At 32.8% G+C, this 22157-nt stretch overlaps 1 protein-coding gene across 1 annotated transcript in view; it reads left to right on the top strand.

Annotated features, from left to right (window-relative positions):
• LOC129005034 (beta-1,4-galactosyltransferase galt-1-like) overlaps positions 1–22157 on the top strand; it is a 43868-nt gene that overhangs the window by 14116 nt on the left and 7595 nt on the right. Inside the window, exons 2-7 of the mRNA XM_054433790.1 lie at positions 7061–7273; positions 16618–16716; positions 17214–17314; positions 18861–19023; positions 19681–19893; positions 20986–21106. Coding sequence (XP_054289765.1) covers positions 7070–7273; positions 16618–16716; positions 17214–17314; positions 18861–19023; positions 19681–19893; positions 20986–21106 — 901 coding nt within the window. The 5' untranslated portion in view covers positions 7061–7069. The remainder of the gene's footprint in view (positions 1–7060; positions 7274–16617; positions 16717–17213; positions 17315–18860; positions 19024–19680; positions 19894–20985; positions 21107–22157) is intronic.

Raw genomic sequence — 22157 nt, 5'->3', positions numbered from 1 at the left:
GTTTAATTTATAACTCCATACTCTTCTCACATAGTAATGTATCCATTATCATATATACCTTTTAAAATGTCGAGAAATTTAAAATTTTTGAAGAAATGTAGGGACTAAAAATGAGAAAAAAAACTGTACAATTGCAACTTCGAAATGTTTTAAAAAGTAAAAAATCATTAATATTTGACTTTTTGAAAGGGGAAGGAAAATTAAAAGTTAATTGCTCTTCATCAAACACCTGAATGCTGCACAACTTCGTTTATTAAATGAAGTTTAACTAACTTCGTTTCTGCCAAACTTCGTCAGCCTACAGACGTTGAATATTCTTCATTGCCCTGTTTAATCATCTGCTTGCGGCTTGGCTGTATAATATATGTACAAATGGATTGTTTTATATTCATTTTATTGACTTTTTATGTACAATTTCTTTCAGATATTAAACCACTAATGTAGAAGATTAAAAAATTCTCCATTGTTCGATGACATAATAATTTGATAACAACACAATTTGCTTATTTATAGAAAAATTGTAAACTTTGGAGAGTGTAATAGTGTTCATCTAAGTTTACGTACCCTCTACTTTAACGTTAACTTAAAATCCACAAAAGTAGTACTAGCTGGAGTGAAAATTAAAATTGGAGAAGTAAGGTTTGAAAAAACACTGATTTAGTAATGGTTTTAGTTACATGTCCAAAGTACTGTATAAGCGATAGGCTTAACACTGTTTTTATTTACTTGAAATGCTTTGAAGGGTCCAGTAATGCTACGACACATAAGAGTACCAATGTCACTGTGCAAATAAAATTTGTATTTGATATTATACTAAAATGTAGAGTATTATTACGCCACGAACAAAGAGTATAGTGCTACATAGAATAGAGAGGCTATGCATTTTAGAATATGGTGCTACGAAGGAAAAAAAACATATATTTATTATATTTCGAAGTATAGAATACTTCGGTTTAAGTATTATATAAAACTTGTGGATCCTCTAGTGTCAGGCTTGTTCTGATGATAAATGGTTTCGGAAGAAAATTAATTATTGCTGTGGGAACGATGTCCCATCACTGAAATATTTCCTTCCCCCTGGGTAACCTATGAAACTGAAAGCGCTTGTAAGGAATAAGCATTTTTTACAGCTCTTTTCCACAAGAGTTTTGTAATTATTTTGTTCATAGCTTTAATATTTCCAATATATTTGTCATTAAATATTTCAAGAAATACAGGTAATAATGAACTTTAAAATATTTCTTACAGGGTTATTATAGGGTTATAGGGTATAGGGGTTATTATAGGGTATCTTAGGGTTACAGGGTTCTTATGTTTATTTCAAAATTTTACAAAATTGTTGGTAGAGAGCTATCTTGGTACTAACGTTGTAATAACACTAATAGAATTAATTCCCGATAAAATTTATTGACATTTTGTTTTTGGAATGAAGTTTTATTAACCTTGTGCTATGTTATTATTAGTATAGGCAAGCAGGTTGAATTGTGTATAACCAAAATTGCGAAAAGTTATCAAACCCTTTACATTATTTTGTAAACACTATTCCGAGGGGTTAAAAAAGCCCTACGATTGCAATTCTTAATTACAGTGGTAGTTGAATAATGTAACAATATTGTGAGTTCTTGAAAATTATGAGAGAATATGAATAAGCCACATAAACAAGAAAACCAGAAAGGAATGATTATTTAAAAAAAATTATGAATTGTTCAACAAAGATCAGCTTTTGTCGAACTTAATATTATTTATGTACAGTTAAATGAATACATTATAAAAAAAAATACTGAATAATAATCTTATAGCATATAAATGTAATTTCAACGTTTAATTAACTTAAATTATTAGCTGACAAGGATTCAGGAGGATTAGGAAGTATTTTGGAAGGTTAGGGATGGTAGATTACCTGTCTGTCTGTCTGTATGTCCTGTCTGACTTAATAACATTAAAATAAACTAAGCTCAATATATTATAAGAGTAGTAAAAGTGGTTTGATAATTTTAGAGGTTAAAAAGTGTTATTTCATTGTTTCATAAATTATAAATTAACACATTAAATATTGAACGAATCTATTGAGGAGAAGAGGATGATCCAAATCAACAATACTGTTGTCCAGAATTATATTAATGTTGTGGAAATCATTTTATAACGTTTGCTTCGAGGAATTTATCTCTAAAAATCTATTAGTTTTTGGGCTAAGCCGTATTGTAGTTGATAAAAATGCTCATGTTACTAAAATGAATGCACTAAAATTATTATATTATAATTATGATTGCACTAATGCACTAAAACAGTTTTATTTCAGAGAAAGGAATATCAACTGATGTAGGCATTCAAAGTTATCCAATGAAAAAAAAAATGCAATGGTTTCTTTCTCTTCTAACTTGGAGATACATATTTTAACAGATTAAGTTACCAACAACTAAATTCTGAAATCTTTTGTCTAGTTATAAACACTATAATTGAACAAAATGTTTCTCCCAGGCCCCAAATTATTTAAGGGGTTCTGTCAAACGTGATTTGAAGAGGAATAAATAATTTAGGGCCCCAAGGCAAGGAGACAAAAACTTCTGCTATTTTCAGATAAGAAACTTCGGAACTGGGAAATACTTTAGTCGATCTCGCGAGAATCGCTTCAAGCTTGAAGTTTTTATCCTCTTCAAAACATTTTATATTTCTCTGTTTCCGAAATACTTAGCTCTAAATCTTTTGCAAAGTTGTAACACCATTATTCTCACAGACAGACTATCTTGGGGGAAATTGTATTGAGTTTTGGTTTGTACGCTACAGTGAAAATTTGTATTGAATTATTTAGTAAATAATTGAGTTATACACGCGGAATATAAAGAGATTTTTTCAAGGGCTTTTAGGGTGGATAAACCGATAAACCACAATCCAAAACTATTGCATTATTTAGACACATTTTTCACTTAGACACTCGACAAATCTCTTTTTTATTTAGCAATACATGCTGTTATTTGTCAATTCACCAATGGCTTCTTGGATGTAATTTTATTGAATAATTTTAACAAAACAGAAACTTGTTGGTAGTTTTTCTTACATAATTAGTGATGTAGAATATTTTGTAATGACATTTTTTTACTGTTATTGGTAATCTGAGATTTTACACCCCTTAAGTATTTTTAACAAATGAAACTAAGTGTCGATAATAATCATAGACATATATTTAGATTGAATATTAATATTGTATTGCATTTTCCAGTGTAAATTGTATGAAATAAAAGTTTGCTTGAAACCACTGGGGATTGTGGTGGGTTTTAGAGTTTGGTTTGTGGTATTGGATTTGTGTGACGGCGTTTTAATGGGTACAGATTTTCTGCTTCAGTAGTGTAGGAAAACAAAAGATTATTTATAATCTTTGATGTAATCTTATAGTATATTATTTTTTTAGTATATTTTTATAGTATACTTTTTATAGTAGACTAGCTGTACCCGCGGGCTTTGCCCCGTTTAACTTCATAAGTGAGCTCGTTCGCATGGCTCAATCACGTCCTGTCTTCTTAGGTTTTTCCAAGACCTCCATAGGTTTCCTGAGTTTTCTTAGAAAAAGAAAATTTTAGAATAGTGTGTACAGTTAGTTTAATATTATTTTTTTATTCCATATTCAAAACGTGATAATTAAAAGTTGTTATTACCTGATTGTTGCCTTCTACTCAAGGAAAAACTCAGCCAAAAGGCAATAGCTACTGTTTTATCAAATTAATTTAAATACCAATAAATAAAAAAATACCACAGTTTGAATTTGAATTTTAAATCTTAACCATCCACACATGTTTGATATGCTCTGGTCTTAAACATGTTGTTTTGTACTTCATTAATAAGTTGGATGCACGTCTTTTTAATCTAATACCACAGGGTAAGGAATATTACTCCTGTACCTTAGTCACCAGTTGCAAAGAAAAATATTTTAATATTCATTTAAATTTTAGAAATATTTTTTCACCACACTGATGTTTTTAGCTGTTTTACATACGTTAATTGGTGACTGAAAGTTACGTTTTGCTGGCCATATCAGCTGTCATCGTCATTTGGGACCGAGCGTGTTTTTACATCCCTAGGGCCGCAAAATCAGCTGCCCGCTTACTTTCTTAAAACATGAATGCATATTAAATACACAATCATTATCTATACAACAACATTGCAATAGAATCGTGTTATTGTCACCGCTGCCTAGCAGCTGTTTATTATTTTTTTGCTGATTCCTCAAATTACTTCTTCACATAATTACCTTAAAGTTGTTATTGTGATGACAGTGTGCACTATTATTGTGTTGAATAGTGGTATAGTGTGGTGAAAAATAGTGTTCGTACCACGAACCGAAATTGTTTTGCAGCTCTCGATCGTTTTAAGTTCTAGACTTCGTCTCGAACTTAAAAACCATCTCGAGCCGGCAAAACCTAGTTTTCGGCCCTAAGTACGAAATATACTATTAAAATTCTAAATCTCATATACAGCGTAAAATGATGCAGGGTGAAAAACGTCCAAATAAAGACACAATTTGAATTTTTTGAACAATCCCATAGATCACTGACAGAAAGAATGGCCTAACACAAAAGGCTCTGAATGCTTCCCAATATTTCAACGGAACAATACATAATTGAATCTCTTATTACTACTCCTTTGTTCTAGTGAAATGAATATTTTCATTCCATCCTGTTTGAACAAGAGGTATGCGAACTTGTTTGCAAATCAAATATTTAATATAGGAGTTTGGGCTGTAGATTGTGAAACAGGGATATTACCCATTGTTTTGGAAAGTACTTTTATTGAAGATCAGTGTTAAAACTACAGGATTGTTTTGCGATTTCATTACACTTATTTTTTCATGTTTTTCTTCATCTGATAAATAGAACAATCAAATTAACTTGCTTACAACAACCTAAACTGGGTAATTTAATGGCCATAATCTGAGGTTTCATCTTTTGATTCTGAAAAAGTTTGAGGCACTTTTTGACAGTTCATAATTAGCTTGGCTGATCTCCATGAACTAATATCAAAATTTCTAAGTTCTTACTTCTAAAATCAAAGGAAAATCTTTGATTCAAAGAATTTCAACTAAACTCATTCAGCATCACCATTAATTTTAAGACTGAACATTGTAAAAACCCATTTGGACGTCACGTAGGCCTAACTCATAATTAAAGATATCACTACACATCGTAAAGTAATAATTACCCCGCCGCAGCAAACCTGCAGACTAAGCGAATTTCCATTAACTGACTGGATTTTAACTAAAATACTTCCTTAAACTTGTCACATTTATTTCTCAATTAAATATCATTCAATTTAACGAGTACTTAGGTTTGCAGCTACATGGAAGGATAATAAGTTTTTTTGTGAAAAACATCAATAGTATCATACAGTATGAAATAAATATGCTAAAATTGATAATAATATATCTATAAATAAGGGTAAACTAAAGCATATTGTATGAATTGGAAATTTGCAACAAAATACAGCCATTTAAACTCTAATCCTGGATTATTGAAAAATATATCAAACACTATTAGGACTGTACAACAATTATATTGAGCTTCCAAGTAATATGAGATTAAGTACAGTAATATAAGTCACATTTCATTTGTATTGGTATTGTACTAAATTTCTCATATTTTACTCATGAAACTGAACAGTGGCCAAATAGAGGTGATCCTTTAGTAAAACCGGCAAAGAAGAACAGTGTGTCAAAGGTCCTTTTACAAAGGGTCGAATTTTCAATCACTGCCTGTTCAAAGGCTCTGAAACGCTTTGAAATTTATCTGCATTTATATTGGAAGTTTTTTACTTCTGTTTTTTTTTTACTAGCATGATTGAATTTCATCAGGAGAGGTGTTTTACAGAGAGTATTGAAACGTTTTGTAGTATTGGTGTGATAACTAAAATATTGTGTAATACTAATAAGTAATATGCTACGAGTAATTAACATACATGGACATATTCAATTTGTGTTTTAATAGTTTGAAATAAGTTTAAATATAAGTAATAATTCTGGACTTAGAGCTGGAAACACAATTACAAAAATGTAGAAAACTTAACTTTGGACAACGATACATTAGGTCATATTATTGCCTTCTACTTGAGAGGGATCGTTCTTTTTAGAAGTGTAACAGTTAACATTGGTTATTTTAAAAGTATTGCAACCAAATCAAATACTGAGACTGATTTGAATTTTTTTTTATGTATAAATTTTTTAGCTTGTGCATCAGTACCTGAAAACTCCACCCTAAACAACAAATTGAGATGTTATTATTAATTGAGCAGACATTTTCATTGAGATTAAATTATTTCTGTGCACATAATAAACAAAATGTACTATCTCTCCCCTAGATGGACCAGCAACACTTATTCTTTTCTGATTCTTTTTTTTATAAATACCCCATTACGCCAGAGGTTTTAAAATTGTGTTTATGAAAATATTGCGAAACAAAAATATATTTATTTATAATTATATTATTATTCGTAATTAAAAAAAATATAGATCCAAACCACTTATACTTATAAAAACATAAAATCATAGAGTTTGAAGCAACATCAACACTCTGCCTAACAAATGAAGAAGCCACAATGATGCGAGTTGCCAAATAACAAGAGGGAAGGCGTAAGAGGCGGAAAATTACAGTTTCTCAGTTAGCATTTAAATGTCTTGGGCTTTCAGCTTTCCTCTGTGCAATCATATTTTAAATGTCGTTGGTTTTGTACTCTTGGTCTTTTCAAAAATTGTTACTTCTTTAATTACAACAGGATTACATTGTGTACCTATGTAACTGTGGATTTTTTTAATGAATTTTATGATTGCATAAAACCTTGGAGAAATTGTAATTTTAGACGATCGGTCTAAATTCTTGATCAAAAATTCTTTTAGTTAACATAGTTTAGTTTATAGAGTTTCCTTAGAATTTGCCCAAGAAAAGCATTGTCTTACTTTCAATATGTATTGAGATGACCAAATCGAAGGATTTAGTAACTTTTTATGTTTGATTAAACTCAATATATTAGGTGCTGTAGTTCTTAATACAAGGTTTGAAGTGACATTTTTTGTTCGCAGATGTGAGAAATGGGCCGATCCTTCCGGAAATCTATCGCGCGAGATAGAGCAAATTTGAGCTTCTTCATTGTGGTCATCTTCTTCGCAGTCTTCAGTGCAATCGTGCTCACAGAAATCTTCCTGATTGATGATAGAGCACGTTCAAACTCGCTGAAGAGTGGCCGTGGACCCACGTCACGCCTGCATCGAGACTACGATGAAAACGGCCCACAGGTTGGTTTGTCACAAATAGTTCGTTGATTTTCAAACAGAATAGTATCGTTTGATTTGAAATTTCATGTATGTACACTTTATTCCTGAAGAAGGTGGAATACTTACAGTGGCAAAATATGACTTGTCTGAAGATGGCATTATTGTTTTTCCTTTTTGAAGCAGTACTGCCCTTTCCCACAGATTATTTGGAAAACAGATCCCCCAAAATTTTTTTCATCCGATTTTGACTTAGTATACATCCAATTAAAGAATCGGAACTTGTTTTGGCGTAGGTTTTATAACCCATTGTCATTGTGTGAATTGATGTAGACAACATTTTTTCTAATTTTAGGCCTAATTTTACAGCTCCCTCTTTGGTCTTTAGTTGTAATACCAGGGGTAGGCAATATTTTACGAATTTATAGTTTTAGCCAGTTTCCCACACACGGAATAAGCTATTACCGTAGATCTCATGGTAAGACCTGGACCCGAGACTGTTTTACTTTTTCATTATAATATCCCCAGAGTCGAAAAATCACTATCCGTTAAAATTCATATATATGTGTCCGTTAGCACGATAACTCGAGTAAAAATGGTCCTATTTAATTGAAATTTGTACAATTGTGTAAACCTTCATTATGATTTGAACGAGTTTGTGAACCAGCATGATCAACCTATGGGAACGGAGTTTTATTGGGGGTTTTACAGGGTTCAAATTGGTCCCAATGCATCTCTAAACTATTTTGTGGACTTAAAAAACAAATAATTTATTTGTATTTTTTTACGGTTATTGTAACAGAGGAATTTAAAATGTTGTCAATTTAAAATTTCTAAATTAAGCAAATGAAAGGCTTAGTCTGCTGGTTTGCTGCGATGAGGGTATTATTAATTCTTTGACGTTTTGACGATGGTAAAATAAAAATGAATACAGTAAAAGCAAAAGTACTCAATTCACATTTGATTCATAAAGATATCCGATCTCTAAGGAGTATCTTTTACAGGTTTTACTTAATTTCTTAATGCTAACTGATTCCTTTCTGTAGGTAATTCAACAACAATCAGCTGTTCAATGACAGCCTAATTTACATGTAATAACAAGACAGGACTCAGGTGCGACCCTAATCACATATTGCCACTACATTGTCTGCTGAACCCTGTAATATAATCAGACCCCCCCCTCTCCACCCCTGTCAGCTCTCAAGACACCCTCTTGACTCCGATATTACCCTCTTCATCTTCACAGCCAATAAAGAGGGGTCAAGTAATATTAATTATGTGACAGTCTAAAAGCTATTTATTATAAAACTATACTCCGTTCACAAAACATTGGCTGCTTAAAGGGAATTTCCCCCTCTACTTTTTTTAGATTTCTTCCCCTAAAATTGCCTAAATTTTGTGAGTGGAGTATTGTAGCAGCAACAAGGTAAGAACCTGGCATTAAAAATATTCGTTCACAGCGGTAAAAAAATTAAAATTTTCCAAGGCTAGAAATTTCATGCATTTTATTTAGCCAATGAAATCACTATGAATAGCGTACCACTTAGATTTACTATTGATTATGGACAGTCATATTCCATTATCAATCAATCTAAAAGTGTTGGCTAGTTTAAGGATGTATCTCATGACCTTTTATTATATCACTGAATATTTTTATCTCTATGCAATCAATCACACCCCTACAAATCATACTTCTATCTCTATGTTATTGCTTTAACAAATTTTCAAATAGTGAATATGAAATGTAAGAAAATTTCTTAAATTAATCTAGTTAAGAATCTTTAATATCTTAATCTCATCAGTCAGGATCATTTATTTAAAGCCCAACATCAGGGACAGCTGGGTCCAGTTTTTGACGGGAAATGTTTTTTTTTACTTAGTGTGATATGTTTCTTTCAACTTTAAACAAAATGTTCACACCTCAATACTGTAAAACGTACAGTTCAAAAATTATTGCAACTTTAAAAATCGGTTACTCCCACCGCTTACCCATGATGTTAACAAGCTATGAAGAAAATATGTGTCAGATTGCTGATATCGTTTATTGACACTTTCTATATCATAATATATCTTCACGAATGATACTGACTAGTTTTATCTTTTACTGTATCTTTCGAAGTAGTCATGGGTTTTCAAAAAATGTTTGTAGTTTTCGTCATATACAGGGTGATTGATATAAGTGTGCCAGCTGTTTTATTCGAAAACTTTAAGAGATATGAAAAAAAGTTAAACGGTAAGTGCCTTGGATTTTTTATTTTAAAAATTGTAGTCAAGTTGAAAAAAAATATTTTAGCCGCCATTTTTCCAATATCGCCACCAACTTTGATTTTTCTTATCGAACACCCTGTATTTTATGATGTATTCCGGTAAAAAATGTAATTTTAAGACAATTTTGCTCTTGTGTTTTTTTTTTCATAAACCTAACCGTTTCAAAGATAATAATGGTTAAAGTTGTTAAATTTCTAATAGTTTTCAAATAAAACAGCTGACATGCTTAGGCCTTTATCGAAACTCTTTCTCGTGCCGAGATTTCAAAACTTTAACCTTTATTATCTTTGAAACGGTTAGGTTTATGAAAAAAAAAAAACACAAGAGCAAAATTGTCTTAAAATTACACGAGGTGTTAGCCCGTCCTACGTACGGGAATTCAGTAGTCAGTTAAAACCGTGTACAATTCAGATAAGATAGTTTACACATATAAAGACAAAGTTTCTTGCAGTTTTAATGTGAAAAATCATCTTGTAAACAAATGTTGTGTGACCAAATATGTTTTTATTCCATGATAGGCCTATACGATATGCATTTTAAATCCGATAATTTTACAATAAAACAGCGATTCTGCAATTTTTACGATGTGAAAAGCGTTGAAGTGAGATTTGCAGCCGATTCGCACAGACACACGCTGATTATAAGTAGCCTACAGTAGAGAGAGTAATAGTCAATTATTGAGAAGTGTATAGACTTAAGTCACCGATACCACCTTCCATAGCATACCTGCCTCTTCCATAATTATTATCACCACAATACAACTACTATACACAATTTCCAGTAGGTCTGAATAGAAACGACCTAAAATAAAACGATAATATCCAATAAAATTCACAGTACACATAAATCGTCACACCTATCCTTTATATTTTACAGACTGAAGCGACATACGATATTGGACCTACCATTCAGATTCGGCTAAGTGTTTTCAAAATTCTCTTTGTTTGCTAGTGTTGACGGTGGTCAATCACTAGCTCATGTTCTTCAAGTTATTTTTGTATTACTATTTATATCATTTGCTTATTGTTCAACTTGAACAGATTGTAAATTAAATAAAGTAAAAAAAATATATCAATTTCACTACATTAATTGCTAAATAAATAAGTGTAAACAAAGAAAAGTAAAAACAATAACAGTTTGTTTTGAAACAGCTGTTTGGTTCAAATAACATTCATTTGAAAAAAAAGAACTCACGATTACTAAAAGAACTGGTCACATGTAGCAGGAATATAAAAAGTAAACACGCTAGTAAAGCTAATGACGTAATTGTCAATGTTTATTATCCATACCGTTATCAGTTCTATCCTTGATAATTACCCACCCTCATTGAATAAATTTACATCGTAATTTCCCACATTAGTTAATTTAAACTACAATATATTCATAGTTGAAAGAAAAGTGATATTTTCACGTTTGGGGGCGCTGATATAGGCGCCCCCAAATGTAACCACAACTGAACACGATTTCATAAAAGGATGGTTTGTCTAATTGCACTATTGCAGTATCCTAGGTCAATGTTGACGTTGTGTTCAATCTATGTCATCCATCTGTTTATCTTTGTATAAAACCCGGCTGAGGTTGTGGTAGTAGTTTTTAAAATCGTGATTCCTGATTATTCTTGATCTTCTTTTTATGACATCAATATTTCCGGGCCTAATTTAAACAAAGTTAAAGCAGACAAACATTAATTGTAAACAAAAAACTACCATGAAGAATTAAAACATGTAAACATTGTTATTTTTCTAATCTTTCCTTGAAAAGTGGAGCAGTAAAATAATTTGCATTTATCCTTTTTTATTAAGACTCGTGTACAGAGCCTTGATTTGTACTGTGATTTAATTAATTTTTTAATTAAATACAGGGTGTTCCGTAAGAAAAATCAAAGTTGACGGCCATATTGGAAAAATGGCGGCTAAACTATTTGTTTGGACCTGACTACAATTTAAAAAATAAAAAATCCAAGGCACTTACCATTTAACATTTTTTGATATCTCTTATAGTTTTTGAATAAAACAGCTGGCACACTTATATCAATCACCCTAGTACGAGAATCCTTTTTAATGAGATGGAAACATAACATTACTAGGGCTGTCAGTGTCAATGAATGAAGCAACCCAAAGTCAATATTAAAAATTCAAACATCCTCTTTGACATTGGAGGCTCAAGAGACAATGTTTGAAGTTAAACAAGAGAATATGTTAGTGCACAGGATAATATATGCCTTGCTGCTGTCACAGTAAAGAGAACCTTAGTGTGCAATCCTGTGGGACGTAAAATGCAACTTTATTGGAATTTACCGTCATGCCAACGTGCATTACTCTGATGGAAAATGCTCATCACATTCTAGAAAAGGTTTACTACACCGGTTGTATTTGAGTTTCTGTTAAAATGTACTCATTTAATTATTATTAGGTACACGGTTATTTTATTTTGATTTGTTAATCTATTGGGATTTTTAAAAGCTTTTGGTAAGGGAATAGTCCAGAATGTGGTTTTGTTCCTGTCTAAATAATTGTTTGGTGGGTAAATTAATTGATCGCTCAATGAAAAAATGCATATGAGTCCAGAATTTTATTGATCTTGCTTGGAATTGAATCAGCAACTCACAAATTTGAAGGTGAGCTTTATAATAAATTGGCTTTATAGACATTTTTAAAATACATTATTTTTTCAATCAGTAAATATTCAGTGGGTCCAAAAGTAAATAGTATTATTTATGAGTATTATTTATAGCTATTATAAATAGCTATTATGAATAATAAATGAGCTTATTTATTATTCCTCCTCTGTTTCATGATAATATTTTTTTTTTGTATTCTGATGATTTAAAGTTTATTTTTTGTTATATAAAAAATATTTTTGGCTTGTAACCAAACGTTTTTGGGTGTTTGTGTGTGGGGGGGGGGGGGGTGTTTTTGGGTTAGTTTTCCCATTCCTCTTTTAAAATATTTAAGTTTCTTCTTAAAAACAACACATTTTATTATTCAAATCTAAAAATTAAACAAAGTGCCTAGAGACAAATAGTAAGACTGGCCGTAAGGTATGGGATGTATAAAACAGAACATGAAAGTCAGGTAGAGTAAATGATTCTACACTGCAGTGGCTGTATATGGGGACTCAAACACATACAAGCCTGGGCAACGTTAAAGAGAATGTTTAAGGGCTTCTGTTTATTCTCTGCCCCAACGTGTTGCGAGTGATGTTGCAGTTTGATTATTCTGTTTATTGTTAAATTTCCTAAAACAAAATGGATTTGATTCAGTTCATAAAATTCAGTTAAACTTTTAATAGGAAAATAAGCTGTATGCTGTATGCAATGTATGTGTTTTTAATAACTGTAGGCCTATAGTTAATTTTTTGATTTGTTTGTTTATTTATTCGCTTATTATTTTGCGAAGTTCTAATTGTGTATACCTATGTATCCTGTATAAATATATATCAAATTCCAGATCCCGAACTGTCGTGAAACCTTTTCTTACTAATCGTGATGGGAAATGTCGGCAGTAGCCAGTAAGTTCTAAATCTTCCATAGGTATGCCACAAATATAATACAGGAAATAAAAAATCAAATGATCCCATCACTCATTATACAGGGTGATTGAAAAGTCTGGGTACGGCTTAATATTTTAAAATATAATGCAGATAGAGCTACAATACTTGGTACAAAGTTTCAGGGCATAAAACTCTATTTCAACACATATTCAGTGATCCAATAACTCTTCAGGGGGACGGCCCACAAGGAGTCGGAAGAAAATCTTAAATAGAAGCATAGGTCAATATGCACATCAAATTAAAGGTCTTTTTTAGTAGAATACAATGCCGCAAACCGTACTTCAAAAGGTTGATCCTGTGCAAAATGGCAGATGTTCAAAGATTTCTTGAATCCGCCATTTTGAATCTTTGAACGACTGTCATTTTTTACTCAGGCATTCTTTTGAGCTTGAATTTACGGCATCGTAATCTACTAGTGAAGACCTTTAATTTGATGTGCATATCGACCTATGCTTACGTTAACAATTTTCTTCCGATTCCTAGGGCTGTGCCTCCTGAGGAGTAAGCGTATAATAGCAATGTAAATTAAATGAATCTTTGAACAACTGTCATTTTGCGCAGGACCAACCTTTTGAAGTGCGGTTTGCGGCATTGTATTCTACTAAAAAATACCTTTAATCTGATGTGCATATTAACCTATGCTTCCATTTAAGATTTTCTTCCGACTCCTTGTGGGCCGTCCCCCTGAAGAGTTATTGGATCACTGAATATGTGTTAAAATAGAGTTTTATGCCCTGTAACTTTGTACCAAGTATTGTAGCTCAATCTGCATTATATTTTAAAATATTAAGCCGTACCCAGACTTTTCAATCACCCTGTATATTACAGTTTTAATATATACATTTTTACTTTCTCCCCCTATACCATAGTATATGGAGAAAGTATTGTTTTCGTCAAAATTTTCGAGTTTGAGTTTTGAGTGGAAATATTCGTTTTGGGTCCCCCTAGACCCAAAAAAGTGGTTTTCGAAGTGATGTCTGTGTGTGTGTGTGTGTGTGTGTGTGTGTGTGTGTGTGTCTGTGTGTCTGGATGTGTACAGAGCTAGGGACTACACCTGTGGTCCGATTTTAATGAAATTTGGTATGTAGGTTCTAATCCATGGTATCTCCAGGCGTTTTTTTTCATTTTTTTGAAATTTTGATTTTTAACGGGGATTTTCCCATAAAAACCTATAAAAAACCGGAAAAATCGAATTTTCTCAAAAATGGCCCGAACGATTTTGATAAAAATTTAGTATGTTGTAGCCCTTTAAATTCTGAACAAAATGGTACCAATCCCATTTCTGTAAAAATTACGGTTCAAAAGTTATAGTAAATTATGTTATTTTCCCATAAAACCCCATAAAATAACGAAAAATAGGATTTTAGACAGAAATCCGGTTTTGATTTAACATAGTATGTTATGGTCCTTACAATTTTGATAGTTTTTTTTTATTTTTTATAAATTTTTATTTTTAATGGGGATTTTACCATAAAACCCCTTAAAATAACGGAAAATCGGATTTTCCCAAAAATGGCCCGAACGATTTTGATAAAAATTTTGTATGTTATAGTCCTTTATATTCTGAACAAAATGGTACAAATCCCATTTCTGTAAAAATTACGGTTCAAAAGTTATTGTAAATTATGTTATTTTCCCATAAAACCCCCATAAAATAACAGAAAATCAGATTTTCCAAAAATTGGCTCGAACGATTTTGAAAAAAAATTTAGAATGTTATAGTCCTTTAAATTCGGAAGAAAATTGTACAAATCCCATTTCCGTATATTTACTCTCACCGCTTACACATGATAAAGGTTGTTGACAAACTTATGGGAGAAAGTATGTGTCAGAATGCTGATACCGTTTATTTTATTTGATTTGATTTTGAAACTCCGAGTGTCCAGAAAACAAAAGTGAACATTTCACATTGACCTTTGTGAAATGTAAGTTAATTAAAAAGTAGTTTTGTTCCATGACAGTGACTTTAAACATGTCCTCAGTGGGAGTTTAAATGTTTAAATGAACTCCAGACAACAGAGTTGTATACATTAAAGGATTAGCTTTTGTAAAGCTAATTGTTGTTTAGCTCTCTCAGTAATCTTGTTCTTCCTCTGCTTAGCTAATAACTTCCCATCTAATGTTATTTTGGGCTTTGAATCGTTGTAATTACTATTATGATGAGGTTTGTCAATTGTTTTGTTCATAGTTTATGTATTTTAGTTGAACACACTTGGTTTGTTTTACAATTTGCAATGTTTTGGTGCATCTTAGAATTGAGTATTTAGTTGTAAGCTACTCATATTATTGTAAAATATTAACCCTTTGATGTCTCATGTCTGTTTATTTTTGAGTCTGCTGTTATTAGTTATTACATATTGCATTGCTTTGTGAGAGATTACACACAGAGGAAATTCTCTTTTCCCTTGAGATTTATGATACATGGACTATCTTTGTTTACATTTCAAAATGCCTTTACTTTACTATATCTAACATATTCAAAAAAATTGAATAGTAGGCTATTTTTTGCAAAAGTTGGTACCTTCACGATTTGGTGGTTCATTCATTACAGAAAATGTGTTTAACTCTATAATAAACCATTGGTGTGGATAGTTTTTTTTTTGTTTAAGTTGTAGTAGGTATTCAAGAATTTTTTATAGGTTCATACTCAATCTTTGTAAAACCGGGTGAAGCTCCTTACTATTCAAACTTTAAAAGTTTTATATCATACATTTATCATTGTAGCTTATATAACCAGTCGGTATATTTTTTTATTACATCTAACTTATATTTCAAAGACATGATGATTACGGGAGCAAAATAATTTTGAATGAAATAGCCTAATATGTTTAAAGTGAGAAATGTAATCCAGCGAAAATATAATATAGGGACAGGGTGTCGTGTAAGGCCCATATTGAAATTCCCTGAGCGTTGAGCGCAGGGTGTTTAATCTTAACAGTATATTACCCCCTTCCCTCGTCCTGTCACATATTCTCGCTCTCTCTTTCTTTCTCACACTTTTCTTTTCATCCTTGTAGCAGGGTATGTTATTATAAAGTACAAAGACTCCTTTATCCATTCTCTGTTCAAGATGTTTATCTTTAATTTCCTTCAGCATTAGTGTTTGACTTTGTGTACATTTACTTGCATTGACTATAGATTTACATCTATACATTCCATATTCAATTGTAGCCAGTTTTATGATAGCAAATTATTTAAATTAATTGTGCCATCAACATCAACAGTTGGTGCTACAGTCAATAATTTGTCAGTTACTGATTTCTGATGAATACACACATTTTTTAACCAAGCTCATTTGAAAAGTGAAAGAAAATGCAAAATCAACTCTTCGTGAAATCATAAAAACTATCATAGTGTAAAAATACCCCAGTGCCTCAAACCTGTAGACTGAGCGAATATCTATTTGCTTGACTGGATACTGGTTCACTAAAATATTTCTTTAGGTCTTGCCATGAGAGCTAAAGGGAGTAGCTTATTCACTCTTTGAGAATTCCCAAATATTCCCTACATGGAAAATCCCTAAAGTATTAATTTCTGGTGTGTTCCAGGGTGCAGAGGACTACCTAGTATACCATGGTCAGGTTCCTGTCCCTGTAGCAGATGAGCCTGGCTCCGCCCCTCTGGCACTGCATCTACATCGTCTGCAGGTATGACAACTTGAGTAAACAAAAATCATGGCAATGGTTTGAAATTGGGCTGAGTGGTCAGCGTCTCGAACTTCAGTGTAAGAGAGTCTGGGCGCCCCTTAGCATATCTGTGAAGATTTTAAAGGTTTCAGTCGCTTTCCTTTTAAAGCTTTTGTGATGAAATATACAAAATGCCCCTGGTGAGGTTGCTGACAAAAAGTTATTTCTTAGTAAACCTGACATTTCCAAATATTTGCAGGGTTTGAATAATTTCCCCTTGAAAACTTTTAGATGGTTGTACTTTTGTGAGAATGTTATTGGCGTAAATTATAACAAACATGTATAATCTTATTTATAAATATAATATTTTACTGAAGTAATATTTATTAATATGTATAACTCAATATTTCTCAGTATTTGACTTTAAATAATGTTTAAAGAAAGGTGTTAAATACATTCCCAATATGTATTAGCCTTTGGTAATTTTAAAGGCAGTGTATAACAGATGTGGTTTGCAGGTACCCCCTATAGGCCCTAGTTCTGCCCCCGATGCCCCTCTGCCGCCACTTGGAAACTTAACTGCATCTGGAGGCAGCTGGCAAACCGTCCCAGGCACCAGGTAAAAAGTGTTACCAATCACACCAGCTCAAAATTACCTTGAATTCCCCCTTTTTGTATGTATTTTTTGACATATTAGTTTCTGCAAATCTATTAATTAAATCTTAACAAAGGGAAAATGTAAATTTAATTAATAATTCCGTATTTTAAAGGACTACAGGATGCTAGCATCTAAGGTTTGTATTAACTTATGTATTAAAGTGTTTAAACTCTGATGTTTAATTGATACATTTTGTTTTTATAATGCTTATGGTAATTTTCTTTTCAATCTATAGTTAACGTTATTGCGTACAACCTTTGACTATTGATAGAGCTAAGCACTCTATCCCATTTTAAAGTTGTCACACATTTTTGAATGAGTTATCAATTCTTTGAGACAACCGATGCACAATTGGATGCATATTTTAAGCTAGATATGAATGCAAAATGAGCTAAGAATGGAAAGATATAATCTGTGTTGAATATCTTTGTTATTGACATAAGACCAGCTGTTTTATTAATCAGGATCATTTATTGAAAGGACAGATGGGCCAAGTTTTTACCCGAAACTTTAATCTGTTTCAACTAAACAAGTTGGTTCTGTTCTATGATGTTCAATAGCATTAAAGTTCCAAGGATTACCAACAGGGTGCAGCACTATTATTTCTTTTACATTTATGACAACAGCTAATTTGCAACCAAAAGGTGAGTGAGCGGAGCGAACGAACTTCAACCTGGAGGCGATCGAGTTAGCGTAGCGAACGAGCTAACCTGAAGGCAAGTGAGCGCAGCGAACGAGCTCCAACCTAAAGGTGAGTGAGCGTAGCGAACGAGCTCCAACCTAAAGGTGAGTGAGCGTAGCGAACAAACTTCAACCAGGACGTGATTGAGCCATGCGAACGAGATAATCTTTAAAATTAAGAAGTTAAACGGGGCAAAGCCCGCGGGTTACAGCTAGTACTTAATACTTTTAACAGAAATGAAGGTAGGTATTTTAAGCCAAGTAAGAATGGAGGTGAGTTTAGGATGAGTGGCGCAATCTTGTTGTCTTGTGACTAAGTGACTAAGGCTGACATGTTCCAAGGTTTTCCTAGACTCAGAAGAGGAGCACGGAGGACGGGAAAGCGATTAACATGGTGTTCCGCACCGCTTCTAAGAAAACATTAACATTAAATTACCTAAGACAAGAGGAGTCTGACCTCCGTAAAATTGTTAAACATTGTAAAATAATTGAGTCACCAGTGTATTGATGTAAAATGACTGATTTCTGAAGAAAACGGCAACTTTGTAACCTTTTCAAACTCATAGGGAGGCTTATCTGTAAGCTATAGCATCTTTTATGTCCCAACCACTCAGTAAAAAAAACCAGAAAAACTCTATGAGTAACTCATACTACAGTATGTTCTTGTTTAGTAAAAAATAGGCTGCGGCTTTCATATACATGGGAAATCTACTTTGCAATCCAAAAGTCAAATATACAACCTCAAATAGTTGAAACAAATGAAATAACAACTAAAAAAGTAGTGAATTGAATGCAACATTTTGAAAGTATAAAATTGTTGTTATAGGTTCAAGTTCTTTGTGTTTTCTGCGTACTATGAGCGCCGTGGTCAGAGGAGTGTGAGAGTGATCGCTGCCACCAAGACTCGGGGCCCGGAGAGAGTTTGGTGTCGCCTTTGGTACTCCGGGAATTCATCTGGAATCTCTGCCTCCGTTCCTGGGAAAGTGCGGGTGAGTGAATAGAACTTGTGAGTACAAATAGTTAAAAACTCTTTTTGAAGTTGCTGACAGAACTCATGACGTATTGACTTGACAAATCTTCTGTAATTCCTTTTGACTTGATAATTGTATCTCTTCTGTCCGTCGTTTTGAGTTGACAAACTGTTTGTAAATTGTCCTATATGTTATCAAAGTTTAATGTGTTTTTTGTGCTTTTTGTGTGCGATCAACAGTCTAGAACTCGTTTTTAAGTGAGTAAGTTGTTCTATCCTCCTTATAATGTACTCTACACTATTAAAATTGTAGAATTGAACAAAACTCTACAGTCTTGCAGTGATTGTAACAATTTCTTCTTGTTGCTAAGGCCTCATCCTCAATCCAGCATCCTTCTTTAGGGTTTGGATTTAAAATTCCTTTCAGTAAAGCTTAGCACATTCATTGGATTTGGCCATTGACTATTGATTGATAGTCAATGCTTTGGCTTAACGGTATTTCATCCATAAAACAGCAGCATGAGGACCAAGAACAATCAAGGTTTACAATATTGCAGCATTTAAATCAGTTTTTTTTTTAGTTTAACAGTAAATCGTACTAACCTTGATCTACACAAATTTTTCATTACCACATTTGTTTAAAATAGAAAAATAAGCTACATCTTGGATTTTGCAGGTCATAAGAGAAAACTGGAATCTCAAATACTCTGCTTGTTTCGTACTCTGTCCGCTCCGCTCCAACCAAACGACACCGGTTTCGGTTTCTGTGGTGGCCAGACTGCGAATTCCGCCTACTAATTTGTTACTGGTCCACCAGCCTCCCATTGCTACCAACACGACAGGAAGACTAGCCGTGTGTATCAAACCTCTTCACTACAACTACAGCCAGGTAAGACTATAGTGTTTATAGCTCTTCTGGAAATTGTTCAATATTCTGTCACGCACCATCTCTCCATCAATTTATTAAATCATCACAACAAAGACATAATGTTGATTTTTTGCTGAATACGAGTGGAATGGATTGAGATGCTTTGTTTGGATTAAACCAGCTGTTTTAACAAATTTCCCTTAATAATAGGGAATAAGCTATTATTACTGTAGGTCTCAATATGGTAAGACCTGGACCCAGGACTGATATGTTTTCAAGTTAAAGTTCCCAGATTCCAAAATCACCACCCGTTCAGCTTCATAATTGATGAAATTTGGTATCAAACGTGTACACCTACATTATTTATTCACACTAGTTTTTGTACCAGCATGATTGGACAATGGGAACGGGTGTTTGGGGTGATAATTTCGTGGAAATCCAATCAGGCAAATGGAAATTCACTTAGTCTGCAGGTTTGCTGTGATGGGGTATTTTTTACCTAGGATAATTAATGAAAAGCCCAATAACTAAAAACAACTCACTCAAGTTTTAACCATCATAAAATGATAAGTTAAAATAGATGACACTCCTAAAACTGTTAAAGGTATTTAACCTTGAAGGCAACATACGAAGCTTTTACTTGTCGACCAGTGTTGATAGTGCAATAGACAGAGAAGTCCAACCAATGGCAATGCAGCCTATGGCTTTGTTCCTCTGTTAAAGATTGTGGATTTGAATCCCATCTTTTTAAGTCTCAAATGCTACTCATAAGGGCACCGTCATAATGCTACCTGTCCGTTTGGCAGAGATACGTGAGAGATCCATCCAAAATAATATTTTATAGCTTGGGTAAAAATTGTTCGGTTGATTCACTGTGCGTTGCACCTAAATACTTGTATTTTGCTGTTTGTTGCTTGTCTTACTGAGTGCCTTTACAAAAACTTGCTTTAAATACATTTTATCTTTGTGTTCATAAAAATGAAAAACCATTATATACAAGGCATAACCATATCACTGAAAAGTTCTCACAGTTCAATAGGTCAAATAACAGTATGTTGCTTTGTAAACCTCATATTTCATAAAAGATTTATTTTTTGGGTTTCCATTTTCCAGACCTTGAAGCTGACAGAGTTCATAGAGCTCAACACTCTACTAGGAGTTTCTCACTTCTTCTTCTACAACCACACATGCTCAGACCAAGTCAGCTGTATACTAGAGGACTACAGGAGTAGAGGTAGGGAGAGAGGAAATGTGTGAAATGTAAAGAAAAGAGTGGAAGGTTGGATAGCAAGGAATTAGAGGAGATGGAAAAGGCGTAGTAGAAGTGTCCAGAGAATAGAATTAGCAAATAAATATTGAGGGTTCAGCAAAAGGTTGACAGCGGAGAAAAATTGTAGGAAGAAGGTTTTGGTAAAGGAAAGGATACCTATTAAATTTTAAGAAGAAAATATTTTACAGGTAAGGGGAAGAATAGGGTGAATTATTAAGGAGTTGGGAATTTTAAGGGTTAGTTAACAATATAGGGATAGTAGACACTAGGCAGTAGTAATAAGTGTGGGAAGATGTAAACAATTTTTAACGATATTGTACTAAAGATACATAAATATTAGTAAAAAGTTAAGGAAAGGAAATACGCCTATTTCCAACTTGTTGTAAAATGTAGTCTAGGTATTATAATTTTATTATAATGTTTTTTAAACAAATTTATATTTCATATTTTTTTATTTTTTTTATCATGTAGGCTACCAGTAATTATTGTCTTATGTTTAGAAGGTATTTTAATTTATTCAAAAAGAAACACACAAGGGATTAGGATGGGTTCAAGGGGGGTGGTAAGGAAAGGATTTAAATACTGCCACAACTTTAATCCAAGCTGAGTGATTGAATCATTTATCATTATTGGTACCGATACTCTGTTTTCATTACCCTAATCCCTAACGGGGTTTGTTTGTAAGAGGTAATCTCAACTGTACCAATTTTTTCGAATAAAATCCTCTTTTGTTTAACCAAATGGTAGAACAAAATTAATAACTTAATTAAAATGTGAAAAACTGTTCGTTGCCAATAAACCTAGTTAATATTTTACTTCTAAAAGCTCCACACCTTTTGGAATTTAGAAGTTTAAAGACACATGTTCATCATCTATCTATCTTTGTGCAGGATTTCAGCCCAGTTGGTTTGGTAGTTTTAGCATTTGCCCAGAACGAACACACTTACAGACAGACACACATATATATCATCCTCACTTTATATTAGTTTTTGGAGGAAAGCACACTACGTGGCCA

Source organism: Macrosteles quadrilineatus, unplaced genomic scaffold (genome assembly GCF_028750875.1).
Source record: "Macrosteles quadrilineatus isolate MER2022 unplaced genomic scaffold, UCM_ALF_1.0 Scaffold_14__1_contigs__length_3811126, whole genome shotgun sequence".
NCBI lineage: Eukaryota > Metazoa > Arthropoda > Insecta > Hemiptera > Cicadellidae > Macrosteles > Macrosteles quadrilineatus.
The sequence above is the reverse complement of the archived record's forward strand: the minus strand, read 5'-3'. Positions and strand labels throughout refer to the sequence as shown.